Source organism: Dreissena polymorpha, chromosome 1 (genome assembly GCF_020536995.1).
Source record: "Dreissena polymorpha isolate Duluth1 chromosome 1, UMN_Dpol_1.0, whole genome shotgun sequence".
NCBI lineage: Eukaryota > Metazoa > Mollusca > Bivalvia > Myida > Dreissenidae > Dreissena > Dreissena polymorpha.
The window spans coordinates 208134099-208161985 of NC_068355.1; the positions used below are offsets into that span (position 1 = coordinate 208134099).

At 39.1% G+C, this 27887-nt stretch overlaps 1 protein-coding gene across 1 annotated transcript in view; it reads left to right on the forward strand.

Annotated features, from left to right (window-relative positions):
• LOC127864794 (DNA replication licensing factor mcm7-like) overlaps window positions 1–27887 on the forward strand; it is a 72924-nt gene that overhangs the window by 21912 nt on the left and 23125 nt on the right. The window contains exons 3-9 of the mRNA XM_052404670.1: window positions 6481–6645; window positions 6841–6971; window positions 8976–9156; window positions 11051–11188; window positions 12488–12667; window positions 23509–23583; window positions 25580–25718. Coding sequence (XP_052260630.1) covers window positions 6481–6645; window positions 6841–6971; window positions 8976–9156; window positions 11051–11188; window positions 12488–12667; window positions 23509–23583; window positions 25580–25718 — 1009 coding nt within the window. The remainder of the gene's footprint in view (window positions 1–6480; window positions 6646–6840; window positions 6972–8975; window positions 9157–11050; window positions 11189–12487; window positions 12668–23508; window positions 23584–25579; window positions 25719–27887) is intronic.

Genomic DNA, 27887 nt, shown 5'->3' on the forward strand with positions numbered 1-27887 from the left:
CGTCTGCGTCGGCGTCGGCGTCCGGTTAAGTTTTGCGTTAAGGTCCACTTTTCTCAGAAAGTATCAATGCTATTGCATTCAAACTTGGTACACTTACTTACTATCATGAGGGGACTGGGCAGGCAAAGTTAGATAACTCTGGCGTGCATTTTGACTGAATTATGTGCCCTTTTTATACTTAGAAAATTGAAAATTTTGGTTAAGTTTTGCGTTTAGGTCCACTTTTTTCAGAAAGTATCAATGCTATTGCATTCAAACTTGGTACACTTACTTACTATCATGAGGGGACTGGGCACGCAAAGTTAGATAACTCTGGCGTGCATTTTGACAGAATTATGTGCCCTTTTTATACTTAGAAAATTGAAAATTTTTGTTAAGTTTTGTGTTAAGGTCCATTTTATTCCTTAAGTATCAATGCAACACTTACTAACTACCGTAAGGGGACTGTGCAGGCAAAGTTATGTAACTCTGATTGGCATTTGGACGGAATTATGGGCCCTTTATACTTAGAAAATTGAAAGTTTGGTTAAGTTTTGTGTTTTGGTCCACTTTACCCCTAAAGTATCATAGATATTGCTATCATACTTGGAACACTCGCAAACTATCATAAGGGTACAGTAAAAGGACAAGTTGCATAACTCTGGATGTCATTTTTACGGAATTATGGCCCTTTTTTGACTTAGTAACTTTGAATATATGGTTAAATTTTGTGTTTCGATCCACTTTACTTCTTAAGTATCAAGGCTATTGCTTTCAAACTTCAAATACTTTCATGCTATCATGAGGTTACTGTACCTGGCAAGTTGAATTTTGCCTTGACCTTTGAATGACCTTGACTCTCAAGGTCAAATTATTAAATTTCTCTAAAATTGCCATAACTTCTTTATTTATGATTAGATTTGATTGATACTTTGACAAAACTACTCTTACCTGACATACCACAATAGACTCCACCCAAACCATCGCCCGTGCCCCCCCCCCCAACCCCCCCCCCTATTTTTTTTTTTTTTTTTTTAAGATCATCTCACAAATGACCACCACACCCTCACACTATACCCCCCCCCCCACCCCACCCCCTCCCCGATTTTTTTTTTTAACGGTTAAAAAACAAAACTATTTATTTTGATTATTTTATGTTTGAAATACCGTCCAACCATCGCACCCAAGAATCCCCCCCCCCACCCCCCCCTCCCCCCACCCGAATCCCCCCCCCTTTTTTCTTTTTTTTTTTTTTTTTTGAAGATCATCTCACAAATTACCACCACACCCTCACACTATACCACCCCACCTCACCCCCCCCCCCCCATTTTTTTTTTGAAACGGTTAAAAAACACAAATATTTATTTTTATTATTTTATGTTTGAAATACCGTCCAACTATCGCACCCAAGAATCCCCCCCCCACCCCCCCCTGATTTTTTTTTTCGCATTTTTCGCATTTTTGGAAGAAAATGTAATAAATGTCCACACCCCCACACAATGCACCGCTCTTCACTCCACCCCTCACTCCTTTGTGATTGAAAATGAGAGTCCCTTCACCTTTAAAAAGAAAATAGATGAGCGGTCTGCACCCGCAAGGCGGTGCTCTTGTTAAAAAATGTGTCGATTGTTTTGGTATTTTTTTAGTCCGAAAGTTTTATTTTTTTGTGTAATTACGCCAATTGTGAGACATGTTTTCAGTTTTCGCGTCAACATATTGTCTTCCACATAACCCGGATGAAAATTCTACTGGTTCCCGGTAATTAATTGACGAAATACCCTACTCGCGCAAAATCGGAATCCAGTGAAATAGTCACAGTCAGTTGCCAGGATAAAATTTTCATGACGTATTTTAATTGCTATATTTAGAATCACTGGGGTTCCCAGTTTTGTGTTTTCGTCGGGAGAGAGAGAGAGAGAGAGAATGTTATACATGGTACAAATTGGATAAGTGTCGACTGACCCAAAGGAAAACAAACATTTCTTTGAGGGGAAGTATTATATTTTGGGGAAAATTGTATTTTGAGGGGAAAAATTTTGGTAGGGGAAGACGCCGATTATCGGCGTCACTTTCTTAGTAAAAAAAACCCCTGTAATTATATGCATTTCAAAATACTTACATGGAATAATGATTTGTGTTATACCAATGAATAACATATGGATGTAACACACAAATCAATATGGCAAGTAAAAAGTGATTTTTGAGATTGCCAAACTATGCCAATGCATACATATACATGATGAATAACTTGACAATTTATATCGCGCTCCGGATATATCACGGTCGCGATCTTTGGATCCCTTCAACCGCGATATATTGGAGTTGCAGTGTATATATATATATATATATATATATATATATATATATATATATATATATATTAGCAATTCTTATGAAAATAAATATCGTTATTTTAAATGTTTTATGCAAGTCTGTTTCCGAGAGCATATATGGGAGTTAACTGTGTGAGCTACTTCAATATGTTAACAGCTATACAATCATTGTTTTGACAGACGACACGTGCTTATCTTAAGTTTGTTTCTGGTAATACACAGGATATTTGATGTTCGGGGCTTGATTGGATAATAAAACAAAGACGCAGTCGGCGGTTTTCTGTAGAACTTTTGTACTTACCAACTTAATCGATAGTGCACATGCTAATCTAAAATTTAGGGATCATCAACACGGGTCCTAGCAACTTCCACGGACCATAATACACAGCCCGATGGTTACTTTCAGTAGCACACGTGGTCAGAAACTAACAAGTTCGAGTAATAAAGCACAGAGATAATATGATCTGAAAAAATTGCATGAGGTCCGAAATGAAACAGAATGCCACCGAATCAAACGATTCACCGCCTAATTTTAAGTGTAACAAACTATGTTTGAAACATTTAAAATAACGATAATTCCGAATGATCACGGCTTCCATTTTCAAAAGTATATGCCGTTCAAAATTGCTCGAGAAATAGTAAAGACAAACGTTTACAATTGTTCCATCAAAGGAATTTTACACGCTACTATTTTATTAAATAGCTCTAGCAGCCCAATCGGGATTGGAGACACGTACATCATCTGAAGCAATGTGTAAATTTAAATTTAGATGCACATGTAAAAGTCATTTTCTGAAAATCGAGAAGAAGTGAAAGTATTCATTTTACAAATAAACCATTTGATTTTATTCAAATGGTCGACTTTTTAGCTCATCTATTTTTTTTTTTTTTATTATGAGCTATTGTCATCACCTTGGCGTCGGCGTTGGCATCCGGTTAAGTTTTGCGTTTAGGTCCACTTTTCTCAGAAAGTATCAATGCTATTGCATTCAAACTTGGTACACTTACTAACTATCATGAGAGGACTGGGCAGGCAAAGTTAGATACCTCTGGCGTGCATTTTGACAGAATTATGTGCCCTTTTTATACTTAGAAAATTGAAAATTTTGGTTAAGTTTTGCGTTTAGGTCCACTTTTCTCAGAAAGTATCAATGCTATTGCATTCAAACTTGGTACACTTACTTACTATCATGAGAGGACTGGGCAGGCAAAGTTAGATAACTCTGGCGTGCATTTTGACAGAATTATGTGCCCTTTTTATACTTAGAAATTTGATAATTTTGGTTAAGTTTTGCGTTTAGGTCCACTTTTCTCAGAAAGTATCAATGCTATTGCATTCAAACTTGGTACACTTACTTACTATCATGAGGGGACTGGGCAGGCAAAGTTAGATAACTCTGGCGTGCATTTTGACAGAATTATGTGCCCTTTTTATACTTAGAAAATTTAAATTTTTGGTTAAGTTTTGTGTTTAGGTCCATTTTATTCCGTAACTATCAAAGCTATTGCTTTCATACTTGCAACACTTACTAACTATCATAAGGGGACTGTGCAGGCAAAGTAATGTAACTCTGACTGGCATTTTGACAGAATTATGTGCCCTTTTTGATACTTAGAAAATTGAAAATTTGTTTAAGTTTTGTGTTTAGGTCCACTTTATTCCTACAGTATCAAAGCTATTGCTTTCATACTTGCAACACTTATTAACTATCATAAGGGGACTGTGCAGGCAAAGGTATGTTACTCTGACTGGCATTTGGACGGAATTATGGGCCCTTTATACTTAGAAAATTGAAAATTTGGTTAAGTTTTGTGTTTTGGTCCACTTTACCCCTTAAGTATCATAGATATTGCTTTCATACTTGGAACACTCGCAAACTATCATAAGGGTACAGTAAAAGGACAAGTTGCATAACTCTGGTTGTCATTTTTACGGAATTATGGCCCTTTTTTGACTTAGTAACTTTGAATATATGGTTAAATTTTGTGTTTCGATCCACTTTACTTCTTAAGTATCAAGGCTATTGCTGTCAAACTTCAAATACTTTCATGCTATCATGAGGTTACTGTACCTGGCAAGTTGAATTTTACCTTGACCTTTGAATGACCTTGACTCTCTACGTCAAATTATTAAATTCTGCTAAAATTGCCATAACTTCTTTATTTATGATTAGATTTGATTGATACTTTGACAAAACTACTCTTACCTGACATACCACAATAGACTCCACCCAAACCATCCCATGTGCCCTCCCCCCCCCCCCCCCCCCCCCCACCCCACCCCCCCCAATATTTTTTTTTAAACGGTTAAAAAACACAAATATTTTTTTGAATATTTTATGTTTGAAATACAGTCCAACCATCGCACCCAAGAATCCCCCCCCCCATCCCCCCCCCATCCCCCGTCCCCCCACCCGAATCCCCCCCACCTAATTTTTTTTTTTTTTTAAGATCATCTCACAAATGACCACCACACCCTCACCCTCACACTATATCCACCCCACCCCCCACCCAATTTTTTTTTTGAAACAGTTAAAACAAACACAAACATTTATTTTTATTATTTTATGTTTTTTGTTCGCATTTTTGGAAAATAATGTAATAAATGTCCACACTATACACCCCTCTTCACTCCACCCCTCCCTCCTTTGTGATTGAAAATGAGAGTCCCTTCACCTTTCAAAAGAAAATAGATGAGCGGTCTGCACCCGCAAGGTGGTGCTCTTGTTTATATTTGTGTCGACTGTGTATTTTAGCAAGTTTTATGCAAAAATATATAGTTTATTTCAACGTTTAAAGCAAGTCTCGTTTCCGAGATTAAACTATGTAAATTTCTTCGATATGGTTACTGACCTACAAAATCATTGACAGATGACATCCGATGGTAATTGTATGATGTATGCAGAGAAGCTGACGAAATGTTAAAACAATCGCTTAGAAGTAAAAATATCAGGTTATTATCTGTACCTGTTTCTTATATACGCGAATAATCGCTGATTGCCTCGGCATGATTCAGGGTAAATACTCTTTGTGGCTGCAGAGAAACTTCGAGAACAAAAGAATCTGTAGCCGCGAACTTTGTTGGTTTTGCTTGAGCCGTACTGTACAATTGTTATTTCAACAAATAAAGATATTGTTTGGAAATCAGGATTTGACATTCAGCAAGTACGGTGTTTACTTTCATTTAGGAATACATTTTCGCGATATAATGTGATCGTCAATAATAATGACATTAGTTAATAAGTTGAAATTTAAATATAGTAGTCAACGCCAATCACCGCGATTCGCGGTGTTTTGCGATGATTCAACAGCTGATCTTTATCGCCAGATGGTTGCAGTGAAATCACGGCAAACTCACCGCGTATCACCCGTAGAGTGTTATCACATTGAATCACAGCGATTTGCGGCGAATCACAGCGTTTTCCCACGTTGACTCAAATGCGGTGATTGGTGATTTAGGCAAAAATCGCGGGCCGCGTAGTGTACATGCCCAAATCTGTTGGACAGTCCCTTTAAAATCTAATTCCATGTTAAAACAATAAGTCTCAAGTTTGTCTATAAAATTAATTTCAATGGACCTTATAAATGTTAAAAACACAATACCTGTTACCATGGACATCAATTTGCATGATGTTTTTTTATACATGCTCAAAACAAAATGTTGATAAAAAAATATCAAACCTTAAGCTGCAGTTTCAAATTGACAATACAATCTATCTTACCGAGGTTCAGGAAATAGTTTTCTTAGGACTGTTGGTTATTTTATCTCTACTTTGACTGTTTTGCTAACTTGGGGAAAGTACCATTTAAACATGGACAAAAATTGTTGCACGTTTTGTCATTCGTAGGTTTCATCGAGTCTGGGTTTATTCCCCCGAAAGCAAATTAGGCCAACATAAATCACATTTGTATTAATTTTCAAGAATAGTTTGTAATATATTATTAACTTGGGCTAGTTGGGTTTTGATTACACAAAAAATGGAATGCATTGTAATTATTTAATACACTGGTAATGAATTTGCTTGGAAGGACTAGCATTAGATAAATCGAGTTATCGTGAGCAGACTGATTTTAAGCCTTTCTTTCTAAAATTAGGTTTTGTCTAAATTTTGACCATTACAGATATAATGTTCTCATGTAACCAGTGATTGAAAACATTTTACCCTAGGTTAAGATTGCACACAGAGAACAAGTTGGGCTGTGGATTGATCTGGATGATGTACATAACCACGACCCAGAGCTAGAGGAGGCCATTCGAGAGAACACTCGTCGCTACATGCAGCTGTTTGCTGATGTTATACAGGAGCTCCTGCCTGAATACAGGGAACGAGAGGTGTGTGGTAACTTAGCTACTGAATTACTAAAATCCAGATGCATGTACTCCCTTTGCATTGGAAAAAATCTGTCGTTTGACTAAAAGTGGGACATTTGATCATTATTTATTGCAATACATAAAGACAACACCAAAAAAGGTTTACAAATTCAGCTTAAAACAGTTTTTTTAGCTACATTAAATGCCACGTTTCAGGTAGTACACAAAGACGCCCTGGATGTTTACATTGAACACAGACTTCTCCTGGAGCAGAGGAATCACCCTGATGGGGCCGAAGTCACTCGAGATCCTCGCAACAAATACCCTGCTGAACTCATGAGGAGATTGTAAGAGATGCCAAATTAAATAAGAGGACTAATTATTGTGTCCCCTTTTTAGTGCTGCAACAATATACCGGTATATCGGTATATATCGCAATACGCAATTCGCATATTGTATTGCGATACGATTTTCATCATACCGATACGAAAATTTTACAAAAATTCATTCACATTTCGTCCAGAAAAGCCATCCGAAATAACGATATCAAGGTAAACAAAGCAAAGCGGTGTAAATAAATTTTTACGTAAAAATAGCATTCTAAACAGTGTATTATATGGAGTAGCGTTGTTACATGGGAGCATTCGTTCGATTCTTTTGAACAGATTATCGTTTAATTGATTACGCACAATTGTGAATGTTTCGTTCTATTCTGAATTGAGCATTTTTAATTTGTACTCAGAATTTCGGAAACACGCTTCCAAATTTTAATGCTTACGCGACAATTAAAAAAAAATAGCGTCAAATAAAATGTGCTTTATCCTTTGTCTCAATAAAAAACGCGCGAAAATTATGCAGACCTGTAGAACGTCGCATGGAAAGTATGGGTGGATTTTGTGTTGTATAAAAACGGGAACATCACGTCAGGCGAATTACGCGTGTTCAGTGAAAACAAAAACGTCCCAGTAGGACGTTATTTCATCACATCTTTAAATAGTAACAAATGCCATAATGTTTTTGATACTTAAGAAAATTTGCGAATGATTGTGTTTCTTGTTATTCTTGAGCACATTTATAGTAAATATTTACCAGAATTTGCTTTAAAACTGGAGTATACGGGATTATCCGGTAATTGGCGAGTTATAATTCTGGTACAAGTTAGCAATATATTGCGATACGGATTTTTGAACTGACAATATATTGCAATACAGTTTTTGGCGTATTGTTGCAGCACTACCCCTTTTGCACCTGTCCGTCAGATTGGCAGGAGGTCCATTGACCATTAAGTTTTTTCATGTTAACAAGATATACAGATAATGCTTTTACAATTTAAATTCAAATGCTCATTGCTTAGGAGGAAAGGAAGGGGCCTTATATTTTGAATCAACATGTCAAAGGTCAAGGTCACCAACTTGTTACAGGAAAATTGTCTCCGTGCAATATCAAGACAACCTTTTTACCTGCAAGGCCTTGTTTTATGGATGTCTAGACCCCAAATCGCCGATTGTTTCAAATTTGACATAGTTTAATTTCATTTTCCTTTCTAGCTTAGAAACAGACAGGAATTGACTTTATTCAACTAGCATTAAACCAGAACATTCTTTACTCGCAGGTTTTGGGGCTTTTTTCCTGATTTTGTTAAGCGGCCCTGGCCCCATTACTTTGTGAAAAATGAGTCACAAACTTTTCAAAATTGTGAAAAAATGAGTTGCGAAGTTCCGAAAATTGTGAAAACAACTAGTCGCCCACATGTTAACATTTTGAAATTCAGTTTGTTAAGAATTAGTATAGTAAAAGCATGATTAATACTTGCATCATATTAAAATGTCTTAAAATAATGCATTAAAATCATATTTTCATTGTCTTGACACTTTCATTAAACGAATAACCACTTACATTGAGATCAACAATATTCTGACTGGTTAACTCTATTTAAAACCATAGAAAAGCCATTCTACTGTCAATATCTTATATACAATATATCAGCGTCGCTTATGTAACATGTTTCATCAAATTTTAATTTTGAATTGTGAAATTGTCGTTTTGACAGTTTTAAGCCCAAAAAGTCAAAATTTCACAGTTGAAAATGGCTGTGTTTGTCAAGTTAAGTACTAGATTTGTGAAATGTCCGTGTCAAAATTGTAAAATGGCCATTCTCTAAGAAGGAAAAAATGCTCTGGGTTTATGCTGTTAGCTGCTCATGAAAAACTTAGGGTTGGAAATGAAGCTTTTGAAAAGTTGAACCATTAAAAAGGTTATGAATTTACTTAGATTTTCTAAGGGATCGCAAACATGTCGAAGTGTACATTGTAAAGTTAATTAAGATGTCTTCACACATTCCTCATGCGCAGTGAGGTGTACTTCAAGGCCCGCAGCAATGAGAAGCATGTGGCCATTCGCGAGGTGAAGGCAGACTGCATCGGCAAGCTGGTCAACGTGAAGGGCATCGTCACCCGGGCAACGGAGGTGAAACCCATGATGCAGGTGGCCACATACACCTGTGACACGTGTGGCAACGAGACATATCAGCCTGTAAGTGGTGTGGTTCAGTACCAGCCTGTTATTGGTGTGGTTCATGAGATGATAATTGAAAAATGTATGGTCATAATAACATGTTTGATTTTAGAAAATCTGAACACGTAACTTTCTGTGTCATAGAAACACTGTGTTCGATCAATTAAAAGATTAAAGCTATCAGATGTGAAAAAAATCTAGCAGCAAAAACTTATTTTAGTTTCAAGGCAACTTGTTTAAGCCAATTATTGTGTGTGCTTCTTAATCAACATTTTAGTTTAAAAAGCATATAGGGACAGGGGTATGATTTTTCTGCGCATTTCTGTGAATCAAGTTGTTATAGAGTAATTTCTGAGAATCACGTAAATTCTTTAAAAAAAATTGGGGAGTAGGTGAGATGGATTCTTGTCCTACTGATCCCGTAGTAAAGTGTATTTAGTTTAAAACTGTGACAGTGTATACCATATTTCAAAGGTAAAGACCTTGAGCTTAAATGAAAAATTGCCAACATCGTTCACAGGGATTGGATCACATTTTGTTTGGATCACTGTTTACCTTGCACAATAATTAATATGATAAATGTGAAGTAAAAAAGTTTTTCAAAAAAAAATCTAGTTGTGAAGTATAAGGTGTTTATTTAAATGTCTGTTTTAAGGTTTGTCATCGCATTATGCACGTGAATCGCATCATACAAATCTATTGACAGGATTTTCCCCCTCTCGGACTTCACCTCAATCACACCCCTGGGGGAACAGGGTAACATTGTGAAGACACCTAGTGAACATTATTCTGGGAGGATCTTCAAAACATTTTAGACAGGAGTAAAATTTCTCCTCCTTTCAGATGATTTCCTCCTATTTCAATGCCAGCATATTTTTGTCCCTACTGGTGAAATCGGAGGGGACTTATGGTATGTGTTCTGTCTGTCAGTCTGTCTGTCTGTCAGTCTGTCCGTCACACTTTTCTGGATCCTGCGAAAACTTAAAAAGTTCTTCATACTTTTTTCATGAAACGTAAAACATGGATAGATGGCAACATGGAGATTATGCACGTCATTTAATTTTGTTCCTACGTCAAGAATTCTGGTTGCTATGGCAACAAATATAAAAAAAAATAATAATAAATACTGACAATGGTGGAGTTTCACTGGTAGGGGACCATATTGCTTGGCAATCTCTTGTTACAAATGTTTCCTTACCTCGCTATATCTTTTTTATGCCCCGGATCGAAAGATCGGGGTATATTGTTTTTGGCCTGTCTGTCTGTCTGTCATTGTATGTGTGTGTCACAAAACTTTAACCAAGGTTAAAGTTTTGCAATAACTTTTGCGATATTGAAGATAGCAACTTGATATTTGGCATGCATGTGTATCTCATGGAGCTGCACATTTGTGAAAGGTCAAGGTCACCCTTCAAGGTCAAAGGTCAAATTTATGGCTTCAAGGCGGCGCAATAGGGGGCATTGTGTTTCTGACAAACACATCTCTTGTTAAAGTTCTGTTTTTGTTCAAACTTAAAAGGAGGACAGGGTGTTTTCCTCCCAGTGGGTGTCTGCAAAATCATACCCCTGTTTATATCCTATAGCAGGGGTTAAAGTTTATAAGACGACTTTGCTTTCACAGTTAGCCCTTGTAATTGCAGATTGCCTCCCTTTCACTCATGCCCTTTATGATGTGTAATTGCAGATTGCCTCCCTTTCACTCATGCCCTTTCTGATGTGTAATTGCAGATTGCCTCCCTTTCATTCATGCCCTTGCTGATGTGTACTTGCAGATTGCCTCCCTTTCATTCATGCCCTTGCTGATGTGTACTTTCAGATTGCCTCCCTTTCATTCATGCCCTTGCTGATGTGTACTTTCAGATTGCCTCCCTTTCATTCATGCCCTTGCTGATGTGTACTTGTGTACTTGCAGATTGCCTCCCCTTCATTCATGCCCTTGCTGATGTGCCCCAGTACAGACTGCACCACCAATCGGTCAGGCGGTCGTCTTTACCTGCAGTCACGAGGCTCCAAGTTTGTCAAGTTTCAGGAGATAAAAATACAGGAACATGTACGTACCAGTTGGGTCATTTTTTTAGCTCACCTGAGCACAACATGCTAATGGTGAGCTTTTCTGAATACATTTTGTCTGTCGTCTGTCTGTTAAGCAGCTTTTTTCCTCTATAAAGTTGGTACTGTAAAATGGCAACATTCCCCATGCGACCATGTTACCAGTAATCCCTTTTGTCAAAACAATGCATTATTCATCATAGGTTAGTAAAGCTGCTCTGCATTCTTTCACAACATCCAACACTTAATCCAGTTTTGTCCGGATTTTCTGTTGAATAAGTTCCGAATACAGTACAATAACTGTTTCAATGATGACTCGTCTTAAAGACCGTATTGGTAACGATATAGCATGTGATTTGAAAATCGGGGTAATTAACAAAAAAAGTGAAAAACATTTCGAAATGTGAATGGCTATAGTAAATCAGAAATAAATTCCAGTTTTGGAATAGTTTTGAAGATCGAGCGACCTGGTAAGGTGAAGTTTCTTCAAGTACAAACAAAAATTAAACTAAACCATGGTAAAGAGTCGTTAATTAAACGCTATAAAAGTGCTCTCTCTAAGTAGGGAGTGATTTAAGGAACTTCATTAATGTAACTTGTTTCAGCAATTTTTTATGTCCCCCCACCACTATAGCTGGGGACATATTGTTTTTGCCCTGTCTGTTGGTTTGTTTATTTGCCCCAACTTTTAATATTTGCCATGACTTTTGCAATATTGAAGATAGCAACTTGATATTTGGCATGCTTGTGTATCTCATGGAGCTGCACATTTTCAGTGGTGAATGGTCAAGGTCATCCTTCAAGGTCAAAGGTCATATATATGGGGACATTGTGTTTCACAAACACATCGCTTGTTTTTCTTATTTATAATGTATCCGTAGAAAGTACTTTCGCAATTAAGGACAAACTACAAAATGCCCTATTGCTGTCTGAAAAATTTCCAAAAGGAAGGAAAACTTTGTAGATTTTGTTTTCAAAGTGCATTATCTGCTAGTTAACAAATAAAGTGAGCACTGAAACTGAACATTTCAAGTCAAAATGCATACACACTGAATAATTGAATTTGTTTATCCAATTTATAATAAGCCATTTATAATACCCATAATTCCTTATCTTGAGAATTGACGACGCCAAAATTTCCCAATGTCAGATTTATACGATAATTTTTCACTTTGTATATCGTACTGGTACTGTTCCCAATTGGGCCAAATTTTCTTACATATTCTCTATTTAACTTTGTGAATTACTATTCAGTGCAATAACCTGTTATTTCATAAACCTTTTATCATATTCTTTACAGAGTGACCAGGTGCCCGTAGGTAACATCCCACGCAGCATGACGGTGTACTGTAGAGGGGAGACCACCCGCACCGCCCAGCCTGGCGACCACGTCAGCATCGCGGGGATCTTCCTGCCCACCATGAAACAGGGCTTCCAGGCACAGAGTGGACTTCTGTCTGAGACATTCCTTGACGCACATGTGAGTAGTTAGAAACCTGCACTTAAATTCACCTTCTGATTCTAAGGTCTTCTTAGAATGTGTATGTTTGAATGGTAGAATATGATTCAATACGACAAGGAATGAAATGCACAATTATTCATTAAGAACAATTAATTAATTACATTGATAGTACTAGAAGCCTATAAATATTCAAATTCTTAATGTATTTTTATACTCCCATTACCATTGGTAATTGGGGCTATAGAGGAGTCACTTTGTCGGTCGTTTCCGTCTGTCGGTCTGTCCCGAAATTTCATCCGTTCTTCACCAAACTTGGTCAGAAGTTGTATCTAGATGATGTCTAGGTCAAGTTTGAATATGGGTCATGCCAGGTCAAAAACTAGGTCACGGGGTCACTTAGTGTGTTTTAAACTGAAAGTTTTTCCAGACCATGACTATGTCATTTATCGTTAGATTTTAAAATGACTGGGTACATTTGTTCATCATCATAGGACGGTTCGTCGTGTGAAAAAAGTACGTCGATATCTCGAAGGGCAAGGTCACACTTGCAGTTCAAAGGTCAAATGCTTGTCCGGGCCATAACTTTGTCATTTATTGAGAGATTTTAAAATCATTTGGCAAATTTGTTCACCATCATTGGACGGTGTGTCGCACGAAAGTATTATGTCAATATCTCCCAAGGTCAAGGTCACACTTTGAGTTCAACGATCATAAATGAGCTTGTCCGGACCATAACTATGTCATTCATGGTAAAATTTTAAAATCATTTGGCACATTTGTTCACCATCATTGGAGGGTGTGTTGCGTGAAAGAATTACGGCGATATCTCCAAGGTCAAGGTCACACTTAAAGTTCAAAGGTCAAAAATGACCATAAATGACCTTGTCCGGGCCATAACTATGTTGTTTATTGTGAGGTTTTTAAAATCATTTGGCACATTTGTTCACCATCATTGGACGGTGTGTTGCGTGAAAGAATAACATCGATATCTCCAAAGTCAAGGTTACACTGTGAGTTCAAAGATCAAAAATGGCCATAAATGAGCTTGTCCGGGCCATAACTATGTCATTCATTGTGAGATTTGAAAATCATTTGGCACATATGTTCTCCCTCATTAGACGGTGTGTCGCGCTAACGAATTACGTCAATATCTCCAAGGTCAAGGTCACGCTTTGAGTTAAAAGGTAAAAAATGGCCATAAATGACCTTGTCCGGGCCATAACTATGTCGTTCATTGTGAGATTTTAAAATCATTTGGCACATTTGTTCACCATCATTGGTCGGTGTGTCGCGCGAAAGAATAACGTCGATATCTTCAAGGTCAATGTCAAACTTTGAGTTCAAAGGTAAAAAATGGCCATAAATGAGCTTGTCCGGGCCATAACTATGTAGTTTATTGTGAGATTTGAAAATCAATTGGCTCTTTTGTTTACCATCATCGGAGAGTGTGTCACGCAAAAGAATTACGTCGATATCTCCAAGGTCAAGGTCACACTTTTAGTTCAAAGGTCAAAAATGGCAATAAATGGTCTTTTTTGGGCCATAACTATGCCATTCATTGTGAGATTTAAAAATGACTCTGTACATTAATTTTGTTCACAGTCATTGGATGGCGTGTCATGTGAAAGAACTCAGAGTTCAAAGGTCAAAATGGCTATAAATGACAGGGTTTTTTATGGCCCGATTTTATAGCCGAAATTCGGCTATGTTCCCAATCCCAAAAAGTATACTTTTTTCACAAAATGTGGCAAAAAATTACCAATTTCCAAAAAAAAAAAAAAAAAAATTTTTTTTTTTTTTTTTTTTTTTTTTATAGAAGGAAGTGTCTAATGCGTATTTTATCTCAATTTTAATTCAATTACATCTAACAAAGTATTATATGATTTTGTTCTTTTAACTTGAATGAATATAAAGAGTTATAAATGAATATAAAGAGTTATATCAAATTAAGTATTTCCCTTATCTGTGGACTTCTTGTGTGGAAAAAAAAGGCTAATGAATTTATGTTCCCAATTACATGAAAATGCCGATAAAATTCCCAATTCCAAAGCCATGGGCTATCTTCCCAAAAAGTGGGAAAAAAAACCTGAATGATAATGGCATAATAATTCTTAAAAATCGCCATAAATTAGATTCTCTTGTTTTGTGAAGACAGAATGAAAAATAGTCTGTGTCAATGCGGCATGTGGGGGTATACGTCACTTCTGTGACAAGGCTCTAGTTTTGGGTTTGAAGTTTCATAAGTTGAAAAATTTGTTGGTGAATGCAGGCCCTGCAAGAATGAGAAATTTTCTTGAAAGCTAATTGGGTTCCTACAGACTGTGAAAAGTCCTTGACAACAGGTTTTACCTTCAAAAATCAATTGATCCATCTTTACCTTGAATTCAATGGTAAAAGGTCCTTGAATATCACTAAAAATAATTGAATTTTCAGCAGTTATCTTAAAAAATTAGCAATTTGGCATTAACATTGTTTGAAGGGTAAAGAAAAGTGTGGTTTGGGGGAAGAAAATTGATAATGTATAATGGATATTTAGTTTTGGGCGATTAAAAAAGTAAGAATGTTTGCTTATTACACATCAAACATGTTCAAGTAAGTAATGTCTAATGATGAGAACAAATCATGTTTAATTTGTGATGAACTGGCAGCTCCCTGAAGCAACATTGTTTCACAAAAACTAAGTAAATTAACATAAATTATTATATGGCTAACATACTCAAACTTCTTTATAGGGACTTGTGCAGAGACTTTGGAATATGTTTTGAATTGAGAAATGTAAGCATGAGAAGTTGAACAGAGAGCATCAGTATATATCACAATGTAAAACGAAAAACAACAGAACTCTCAGACTCTAAATTATTTGGTTGTTTCGCATTTGTAACGCTTTATATTTTTACTTATTTCTAACAATTATTATTCGTTAACAAAAATGTTTTTATGCCCCCGGATTGATAGATAGATCGGGGGTATATTGTTTTTGGCCTGTCCGTCTTTCTTTTTGTCTGTCTGTCATTCTGTCCCAAAACTTTACTGTACAGTAAAGTTTTACAATAACTTTTGAAATATTGAACATAGCAACTTGATATCTGGCATGCATGTGTATCTCGTAGAGCTGCACATTTTGAGTGGTGAAAGGTCAAGGTCATCCTTCAAGGTCAAAGGGCATAAAAATTCTGTCCCAAAACTTTACTGTACAGTAAGGTTTTGCAATAACTTTTTAAATATTCAACATAGCAAGTTCATATTTGGCATGCATGTGTATCTCATGGAGCTGCACATTTTGAGTGGTGAAAGGTCAAGTTCATCCTTTAAGGTCAAAGGTAAAAAAAAAGCGGCTCATTGTGTTTCTGACAAACACATCTCTTGTTTAGTATGAGTCATGCAGTGTTCTGCCGTGAATTTCTACTGTTGGGGACAGGGACCCTTTAGGGTAAAAAAAGTGGGGACAAAAGGGAAAAATCTGGGGACACAGAAATATATTTGTAGCAAAATTAAATTTTCAGAGACTAATAACCTTTTACTTGCACTCTTAAACTGGCTTGATTTCTTCCTAAATGCCAGTCCAGAGGATGTAATATTCTAATTCAAACTTGAAAATTTTAAAAACTTTTTAAAACTGTCAATCAATTGTCAACAGATTATCAAAATTTTGAACAGTTAGAGGTATGTAAAGTCTATATCTACATCTGTCTACATCTGCTGGGAATTGCCTTTCAAATTAGAATTACCGATAGTAAAGGCGCTTTCTTTTTTTAATAGCTTAATTACGTTACCTGTTATCATATGCTACTCACCCCGAAGGATCGTAAACAATCCGGAATCTTTCTGTCCAAAGAATCCCACACTTTTCATAAACCCGTCGGTCAGGTCAGAACGGTCACATAGTGCCGTGTAGCCGCACAACCAAAACGGGATATTACCCAGAATCACTCTTATTCCGAATGCAATATACAAAGGCCGACATTTTTGTTATTGACTTAATTGTTGCTTCTGTTTCGCTGGATTCTTCTGTTAAACAGAATAGAGAAGTTTTTTTATTGTGTTAAAACATTCTCCGTATATATATCCGTTTATTTCTGTATTGTTTTGTGTATTTGTTTGTTTGTTCAAGGCAAAATATGCCTCAAACACGTGGCTCATGTGGACACATAAGGGCAGCATGGGACAACCATGGTAGCTGCCTGTCGTGTGCAGGATGTACCCAGGATAACTGCTGCCCTTTCTGTGAGCATTGGTCTGCAGATACCTGGGCCATCAAGCGTCGACCCTTCAAGAGTCGTAGACGCAACATGCATAGTTCAAATCAAAGTAGGGAAAGTTCCGTTTGTCGGGACTTTTCACCACACGATCTTGACCATATGCCACCAGGAGATGCCATGCATCGGACCTTGCCCGGTGACGACACCGGACAAAATTTGCCCGGTCCATTCATCGGGAACGACCAGTTGACCGGTCCGGAGATGTCACCGGTCAACATTGACCGGTCCGGTCACCGGTCATGCTATGACCGGTCACCGGTCATGCTATGACTGGTGTCGTCTACGGTCACTGACCGGTCCGGTCACCGGTCAAGCTATGACTGGTCCGGTCAACGGTCATTGACCGGTCCGGTCACCGGTCATTGACCGGTCCGGTCATGTCATGACAGATCCGGGTACCGGTCTGTGCCACAGACCGTTTCGGTCACCGTAGATGTTGACACTACCTTGTCAGTACTCCACAAAGGTAGACGCAGCCGCGTTTCTACTGTGAGTCACAGACGTAAACGTGTAGTGTCTGATGTTTCCGGCTACTCCTCCACCTCATCGTCTACTTCAACTAGCCCTCATCATTATCGGAGGGAACGTAGATTGCCTCGTAAAGAGCGATCACGCCAGCGCTCTGGGAGACGTTCGATCAGGAAACATCATTCCCAGCGCCGCCGAACAGTGTCTCGGCATCGCAGGGATAAGGGACATAGACCTTCCCCTATTAGGCGCTCTCGGACTCCTAGGTCCCCTAGTCGATCCTTCTCTGAGGAATCTATTGACACCCTTCCACGTGTGTCGGCCTCTATTTTGGCCTCAACACACACTTCAGCCGTTCCTACAACCACTGAGCATAATTTGTATTCAAACACTAGTTTGCATACATATCAGGCTCAAGGTACAGGGGTTAATCTAACCACTTCGGCTGCGTTTTCAGCCCCACGGGTCTCTTCCACATTGCATAGAAGTATACCCCGGGCTGCCGCTACACCATCAATTCCCAATACTTTGTGGATCCAACAGTCGCCGGGAATCTTTGTCCCTTTTTCGACTGATCCTTTACCAGCGACCTCTGGTATTCAAAGTGAGTCTGCTGACTTGATCTCTGATAGACCTAACTCACCAGCTAAATCTTTGATGGTGACGGAAAACGATTCTCTCATGATAGAAGCGAATGAATCTATTATTCCTACTTCTGTATCCACCGGTTTCAATCAATCCAATGCTCCCGCAGACGGTTCGATTGAGGCAAGTTCGGAGTCTAATGAGGCCGAACTTTATTATTTGGCCTCCATCAATCAGGTTTACGAACTAATGTTCAATACCTTAGATGAGGACTTCTGCCCCCGCCCTTCCTTGTCTCTCACAGGATCTGCGGTTACCGTTACAGAACAGGTAGCCCGCAGACGAGAGCCCGGCAGCATAAGTAAGGCGACTTCCCGAGTGGATCTACGCCTTCCTATTGGCTCTTCCACAATAGCTGTTTTCCAGTCACTTGAGCCAGCCAATAAGCCTTCACCATCTCCATGGAAAGCCCCTAAGGAGCTGACGGAGCCTAAACAGATGGACGGCGGGAAAAGTTATAAGGCCCCGGTACCCGACCCTTCCACCGGTTTGGACCTTTCCAAACTTCTGGTTCTTGATGCTGACATTAGTAAGCTGTCACTTACAATGCCTTCATCATCTACCCATACAGCAGTCCCTCTTTCCCTGTTGGAAAATTGGGAGCTGAGAGAACGCCGTTCCATAGGTCTGGCTAACCAGCTAGATCTCATGGCAGCCACAGCCTTACACTTGGTTTGGGAGCTCTCTGATTCAATCCCAGAGGAGCTCCGGGCCTTGTTGATAAATCTTTTACGTACTACGCAGTGTTTATCTCACAATGCTGCGTCGTCTATGTCTGAGATGTTAAGGCTTCGGAGAGACCTCATCCTCTCTTCCTTGCCCAATAATTTCCTTTTGGAAACAGGCGTTAACTCCCTTCGAACTGCTCCACTAACAGCAGATTCTCTTTTCGGAGGGAGGATACAGTCGGCACTTACTGCTGATTGTGAAGATCAGATACATGCCTCCTTAGCTAGGAGCAACTCTGGCCAGCGCCCTGTGGTTTTTAAGCGCCCTGCTTCTAAGCCCCCAGGAGCCCCACCGGCCAAGAACGCTAAAAGGGACAGTTTCCCTACTAAGCGTCCGTCTGCTCCACGTCAGCCCACAAATAGGCCTCCTTTTCAGAAAAGAACATCTTCCTATCGGAAGCCTTCTGTAAACCAAAATTGGAGTAAGGGCAAACCCAATGCGGACAAGAAGTCATTTAATCCTTCTGGCAAGGGTGGACCTCCAAAAGGTAAGCCCTAGGTCATACCCCTTTCTACCGCCACAACCTCTGATGCCGGAGGTACCAGTCGGGGCCAGACTTATGCACTTCGCAAATTGATGGCTCCAAATAACTTCGGACGCGTGGGTTCATTCTCTTGTCACACAAGGCCTCAAGTCCCAATAGATCTGGTATCTCCACATCCACAACTTCCAGACTCCATTCTCGGACTCCTGGAAAAACAGGCGGTAGAAAGGGTTCACGACCCTTGTTCTCCAGGATTTTACAGTCGTCTTTTTTTTGTTCAAAAGAAAAGCGGCTCCTGGAGACCAGTCATAGACTTAAAAGTGTTCAACATGTTTCTAGTCAAACCTACTTTCAAGATGGAGACTCCTGCCTTCATTCGGCGCTCCATCAAACCCATGCACTGGGGGGTTTCCCTAGACCTGGAAGATGCATTCTTCCATGTTCCTATCCATCCCAACTACCGGAAGTACCTGCGCTTCTCCTTTCGAGGCCAGGTCTACCAGTTTCGGGTGATGCCCTTTGGATTGGCCACAGCTCCACAAGTTTTCACCAAACTCATGGCCGCAGTGGGCGCACACCTCCGATTACACGGGGTTCAACTGCTTCAGTATTTCGACGATTGGCTCTTACACCAGCTCGATCGTCGACTGCTTCTGCTACACCTAGAGTTCTCTTGGAAGGAGCTCCTCTCTTTAGGACTCCTTCTCAATGTAGCCAAGTCAGACCTCATTCCCTCTCAGGATTTCATATTCGTGGGATTGAATTTTCTGACCCACATCAATCGGGTCAGGGTCTCACCGCAACGTGTATCAGACCTCCTTTTGAAGGTCAGATGGGTGCTGTCCCAATTTCATATCACAGCTCAAGATTTCCTCTCACTCAACGGTATCCTGAGCTCTGTAGCAGACTTCGTGCAGTTGGGACGTCTCTTCCTACGTCCTCTTCAGCACTATCTCTCAGCTCGATGGAAATGGTCTCCAGACAATCTGCTAACACAGATTCCCATCCTTCCGTCCTTAGTCCCCCACCTTCAATGGTGGCTAGACGAGGAGACCCTGTTGGCAGGAGTACCGCTTCTTCCCCCGCAACCTTCTTTACATCTCATAACGGATGCGAGCATGGAAGGTTGGGGCGCTCACCTGGAATCCCGCAGCCTGACATTATCAGGATTGTGGTCTCCTCAGGAGTCTCTCCTGCACATAAACAATCTCGAAATGCGAGCAGTCTTTCTAGCTGTTTCTCAATTCCAATCACATCTTCGGGACTCCTGTGTGATGGTATCGACAGACAACACATCAGTCGTGGCCTACATCCAGAAACAGGGCGGTACACACTCACACTCCCTGTATCTGGAAACAAAGAACTTACTTGTTCTTTGCAAGAGCCTCAACGTCTCTCTCTTGTCCAAACACATACCAGGTCGTCTCAACGCCCTGGCGGACGGTTTGTCTCGCAAACACCAGTTACTTCCATCGGAGTGGACACTTCATCAGGAAGTGGCCAACCAGATATTCCTCACATTCGGTTATCCACTGGTCAACCTGTTTGCGACCAGAGACAACCACAGACTTCCTCTGTATGTGAGTCCAGTGTACGAACCAGCAGCGTGGGCGGTAGACGCGCTTTCGTTCGATTGGGATCAACTGTACGCTTACGCTTATCCCCCACCCATTCTAATTCCCAAAATCTTAGGGAAAATCAGTGTGAGCTCTTGCCGGATCCTCCTGATAGCCCCTTGGTGGCCCAGGAGATCCTGGTTCAACGACCTTCTCGGTCTCCTGTGCGAATTTCCCAGGGAACTCCCGCACAGGTCAGATCTCCTATCTCAGAGAGGCAGACTTCACGTGGATCCAGACATGTTCCACTTACACGTCTGGCCGTTTTCAGGCAATCCCTGCAGAACAAACGCTTTTCTGTCAGGGCTTCAACGCTCGTTGCCTCTGCAAGGAGAAAGTCCACCAGAGCAGTCTATGATGCTCGCTGGAAACTCTTCTCTAATTGGTGTGTTCAAGGTAAAATTGATCCCCTCAATCCCTCTGCTAGACGCAGAGCGGATTTTCTAATCTATCTCTTTGATGATAAGAAACTTTCTCTTAGCTCCATCAAAGGATACAGATCTGTGCTTTCGCATACCTTGGCTTTTCGTAAGTCATCACAAGTCTGTGCTGACCCAGCCATTTCGGAACTGATCCGAGCCATGGAACTTAAACGTCCTGTGTCTCGTTCTATTACCCCCAAATGGGATTTGGTTTGTGTTCTTGGATCGCTTATTAAAGCTCCCTATGAACCCCTTAATCAGGCTTCTTTACAGTTCCTAACCTGGAAGACTTTTCCTTCTTACCATGGCTTCATCCAAACGTAGAAGTGAAATTCATGCTCTTTCTTCCATCTTCTTTTTGATTCCTCCGATGGCTCTGTCACTTTGTTGTGTCAGCCAGGATTCCTTGCTAAAAATCAACTCCCCTCAATGGCTTCTAAACCCTTCAAGGTCCCAAGTCTTTCTAGAACTTGTGGAAATGAAGATGAAGATAGACTCCTCTGCCCTGTCAGGTCTTTGAAGTTCTATCTTAGTAGAGTTAAGTCTATTCGAGGTTCTCGCAAGAGACTCTTCATTCCCTTAAAAGGGGGGGCGATGTGTCTGCGGCTTCTATTTCTCGTTGGGTAGCCTCGACTATAAAAAGGGCTTACTCTTCTCTTTCTTCAAGGGATTCATCCCTTTTTAAGATAAGACCGCATGAATTACGAGCAATGTCGGCTTCGTGGGCATATATTTTAATCATACCCCACTCTCTGACGTGCTTCAAGCTGCTTTCTGGAGGAATCAGACCACTTTTTCATCTTTTTATCTTCGTTCTCTGGAGTGCCAGCAGGACAACTTGCATTTGTTGGGCCCCCTTGTGGTTGCACAAACGGTAGTATCTTCTACGGCATAGGTATATTACGCTTATCCGTGAATTAAGTTAATACCGTAATAACGAAGATTAGCTGAGAACCCGAGATATGGGTTCCGCTGTGATGGGGAGATTTTCGCGAACCTTCCCGCCGCAGCTGCAAAGTCAGCATATGATAGCAGGTAACGTAATTAAGCTATTAAAACAAATTTTTCTAGTAAAATTCATTTTAATTAGTAATTACTTACCTGCTATCGGTAAGTCCCACCTCCCACCCCGCGCTTCGTCTAATATTGTTTTTTGGAATAAGAGTGATTCTGGGTAATATCCCGTTTTGGTTGTGCGGCTACACGGCACTATGTGACCGTTCTGACCTGACCGACGGGTTTATGAAAAGTGTGGGATTCTTTGGACAGAAAGATTCCGGATTGTTTACGATCCTTCGGGGTGAGTAGCATATGATAGCAGGTAAGTAATTACTAATTAAAATGAATTTTACTAGAAAAATTTGTTTTAGTGCTTAATGCACAAACTACATGTCGTTTTGTTGTTGTCAAACAGTAACCAAGAAAATTCTCGAAGCCAGTTTGCTTTCACGTTAAGGAGCAGACTTTTTTTTCGTCATTGCTAAACAATGTTTGGACTTGTTGGGGTGTTATTATTATTGTTATATTTTCTTATTTTACTTTTCGGAAGAAAACAATCTCATGGAGCTGCACATTTTGAGTGGTGAAAGGTCAAGGTCATCCTTCAAGGTCAGAGGTCAAATATATGTGACCCAAGTCGCTTATTTTATTAATACTTTTGCAATATTGAATATAGCAACTTGATATTTGGCATGCATGTGTATCTCATGGAGCTGCACATTTTGAGTGGTCAAAGGTCAAGGTCATCCTTCACAAGGTCAAGGTCATCCTTCAAAGTCAAACGTCATATGGGGGGACATTGTGTTTCACAAACGCATCTTGTTATTTCTAATGCCTGTGCGCCCGCAGACCCATATTTGGAAAACGGTTGGGGACAAATCTCTTTTTTTTTTGCGCCAATGACGCAAGGGCGCATCCACGGCAGAACACTGGTCATGGCAATTAGCATTATATTCATACCTGATGTACATTGTTAATTTAAGTTTTGAATACACAAAAATTTGGAAAATTGTCATTTTGACTTGCTGTGATCTAGTCCCTTTAAAAGCGGATCCATGATTTATATATGTTCACACACCATTTGAATTAAGAACAAATAAATTGAAAACAAACTTAAAATGTTAAGCGATGAATCTTTTTAAGGGTTGGAATAATTTGTGCTTATCCTGAAATCATTCAATTTTAAGTAAACATTTAGATAAATGAGTAAAATTTTGTTTTCACTCGCTTTTTTCAGCGTATAATGAAGATGAACAAGACAGAAGATGATGAACTGGGCGTTGAGGAGCTGGACGAAGACCAGGTCAAGCAGGTACAGCGAGTATTCTTACATGGGTGTAACCTTGTCTTGATTTCTGTTGAAGTGTATAATCTTGACTGCCCTCTTTCTTGGAAAACTAAGCTTAATGCGTGCGTTAAGTGCCAACCCTGATTAGCCTGGGCAGGCTGCACTAGCTAATCAGATGCAACACTCCACTTTTATGGAATGTTTCTTTATAAAAAAAAAGTATCTTCCTGTTTTTGCGGAAGTTGTTGTCCCTGATGGCCATGCAGACTGCACAGGCTAATCTTGGATGACGCTTAACGCACATGCATTTAGAGTAGTTTTCCCAGAACAAAACTAATATAGTGGAAGTTGAATATATAGAGAATAATAGGTTGGTGACGTGGATGGAGAACGGTTATCTGGCAAGTCAGAGGAAGTTATCGGCGAACCCGATAAGATCCTCCGACGAGCCAGATAACCATTCTCCATCCATGTCACCAACCTATTATTTTATTTATCCTGTCACATTTACAACGTTCGTTGAAATGTTTCTAAAATATATAGTTTTCCAGTATTTTGTGTTTAAATATTTAATATGGGAAAAAACATGTCGCAGCAAAAAATTGTGACATCACGTCATGCAAAACGCTTAGGCTAGCTTCCGTCTTGTTAAACAACACAGAAATCGAGTCAATCGTTATTAATTCAATACACAAAGACGAAATTATGCTGTTAAAATAATAATTTTTAAACAAACAGTTCTTAACACGTTTGTTGTAAAAAAAAATTAATTGAAAACAAGTATATTTTATAAATAGAAAATAGTACAGGCGTGCGCATGCGCGGACAGCAACTGACGGATACTCGATGTCACATGGTCATCTAGCCTAATATCTTTTGGGATAATAGGTTACCTGGTTATTGGGCTGATTTAAAGGCATGTAACAGGATAAAAAGTGCTATTTGGGGTTTTGTTTGTTATCTTCATTTCATTTGAAGAGATGATTTGTTATCCCCCACAGATGGCAGAGGGATATAGTTTTGGCGTTGTCCGTCCGTCTGTCCAAACTTTTTATGGCTGTATCTCAGATACGATACAAGATTTCAACATGAAACTTCGTGCTTGTTGAGATATCAATGAGGAGAAGTGCCATGCCAAAAAACCTTAACCCTACCATTTCTTAAATAAGAAATATTGCTCTTTCTTGTGTTTGTATGATGTAACTTTTCAGGGCTATATCTCAATTCTTAAGCTATTTGGCAGGGGATATTGATTTCACGAATTTGCTTGTTTCAAATTAATCATCACAAAATGCATTACAACTTGTCATTTATGTATACTTGCAGTACAGATAAAATCAACACTGTGTAGCTGTCATTAATCTATAAAAGCCCAGCAACCTGTTCATTTAGAACCTGTTAGGCTTGTAACATTTTAATGGGCTAAAGTAATACTGTAACATTCTAATTAGTTAAAGGATTTTTTTCACCACTTGGAGAAGGGGCTTGAGGCCTTATATTTATGCCCTTGTAGTTGCTGTTGTGAGTAAAACTTGGCCATCCCTGAATGTGCACATGTGAATGATAAATCCCAAAATGTCAATATGACGACTTTTAATGTTTTACACAAAAAAGATCATTTTGGGTGGTGGATTTACTAATGTTTGATGACTTTAGTGTAAAGGAATTCTGCTTGCTTGGTTAAACTGCAACTGTCAATGCCTACTATGTACACATTTGTATTAAATTATTTCCTGTTGTCTTCATACAAGAAAATAAGTATGAGCCTTGTTATTGAAAAACTGGTCGTAATTCATGTGAAAAAAGTGTCCCAGATTAGCCTGTGCAGTCTGCACAGGCTTATCAGGGAGGGCACTTTCAGCTTTTATGGTATTTGTTGGTTAAAATGACTGCTCAGACTAATCTGGGAAGACACTTTACACATGTGCATTAAGCCCTATTTTCCCAAAATGAGGTTCATATGAGCGTTTGTGCTTTCTCAGCCGAACAGTTTCTTACAATGCCTCCTGCACATATACAGGTAGCAGAGGAGGACTTCTATGACAAGCTGGCTAGCAGCATAGCCCCGGAGATCTACGGCCATGAGGACGTGAAGAAGGCGCTGCTTCTGCTGCTTGTGGGCGGAGTGGACAAGTCACCACAGGGCATGAAGATACGAGGTGAACTTGATACACACCCATCATCACTTACATTTTGAGCTGTTTCTTGTTTGACTGTCCATCTATGGTATATGCTTAAGGAGTTAAAGTTTGCTTCATGGTGAAAGTTGATTTAAATATTTGTGTAACTTTTTGTTGTGGTAAAAGTTAGAGTTCAGTATTTTGAAATTCTGTAAGGGATATAAAATATAAGGAATCCAGATTCTAAAGATTTATAATGACAAATTCTTTTAGTTGCACATTAACACTGTATTCTGATAGGATAATACAATCACGTGACCTGCTTTTCGTTTTGATATTAAAACACACTGAATTCAAATTGAAGCATTAATATTAATGATGGTACTACTTTGTAATAAACAAGCTGCAAAATGATACACTGTAACTCCAATATAGCGCGGTCAATGGGGTCCAAGCCGCGAAACAGCGTTATAACGGATCCGCGTTATAGGTTTTGAGCTCATTTACTGCAGGGCGCTATAAAAAAAACAGGTATAGAATAGCCTATAATATAGGTCATGTATATTGCCATGCTGTGTTGACGCAAATACATGCATATAAACCGAATCGTATCGATAACAGTATACATACCGCTTTTCTTATGTGCACATTTATCCAATAATCCAATAAAATTGCAACATCACTTAAAAAATAATAATAATCTTGAACATTAATGACGATATATGTTTAAGAAATTCGTAAACACAACCGTACGCATATATGCCATTTTCAGAAGTGTTAAGAGTACAGTGCATTATGGGGCAGAGCTTTCATTGGACAAGCGACTTTAAATTTAGATTGAATGCAATACGACTCATGTACAAAAAAATATTTTATTGCGTCATACGCATGCAAAAAACGTGTTTCCCGGGGACTTTCTGATACCGCGCAAAAATGAAAGTGAAACTCTGTTAACAATTACCGGTACACTGCGTTCGCATGTAAATAAATCGTCTGCATTATTTAATTTCTTATACACGAACTGAAAGATTAAATTACATAATACTAGAATGATAATGAAATGACAGAAAAAGTTGTTTTATACAGTAGGCAGTATATTTCACAGCCGCTCATTTAATATAGTCAAACTGCAACCGTATCAAAGTAAGAATGTTTCAATCGTTTTGAATTACTTTAATAGTATTACTATCCCGCTTGCACTTAACTTATGGAAATTATCGCACTGAACCTCTCTGATGAGGAATACATGTAATAAACACTGACACGCGAGTTTTTCACACCTTTATTGACATTACACAACAGATTAACACCAATTAGCTGTCGGTGTTGTTTAACCTCGAGGCGAGTATAATCGGTTCAACGGACGGTTGAATAAAGCAATCAACGTGTGATTGCCGCCATCTTTGAATTGTCTGAAAATACATGAAGTTGCATAATACGGATTTGAATCAGAAATCAAATGGAAGGTTGGAGAAAAAATGGGATGCAAGCACCCTCGGCGTTATATTGGATTCAGCGTTATAACGGAGCGCGTTATATTGGAGTTACAGTGTATCCAATATTTTGGGCAAGTTATGTTGTTTTTGTTCGTCATTAGCGAAATAAAACCATAGTTTTGCACGAACAAGCAAACAAGATCACTGTTGTTTAAAAACTGAAATTATCATAATTGTGGCCTGTAGAATGTTAACCAGTCTTCACGCTGAATATTTAAGACCAATAGCCCAGATAAAAAAATAATAGCCCGAATACATTTTTAATAGCCCGAAAAGGTTAACATAAAAGTTATGACTTTTTTGGCCAGGAACAAAAAAATATCCTTTTCCAATCAGAAACAACTACTTCTAATGAGTACAACATGTCAGAGCTCCAGATAAGGGTCGTATTTTTGTAATTACGAATTATTTTCAAGTCCGTTACGTATTTATTTTAAAATCTTGTAGTACCATAAAGAATTACAAAATCAAGTTACGAATATTATTTTTACATCAGTTCGTATCGATTTTTATTGAGTTCTTTTCGCGTATTAAAGATCTTTGTGGTGCTTATATAGAATGGTTATTGGGTTTGTTAAACAAAGCGCTTTTTTTTCCAATAAAAGTGGCGTATACAGTCTATCTGTCAAAAAACAATGGCGGCGCCCAGAGAGCGTCCTAAAAAACTGCAAAGCGTCCCAAAAAAGACGCTTTTAACATATTGTACGCAAAG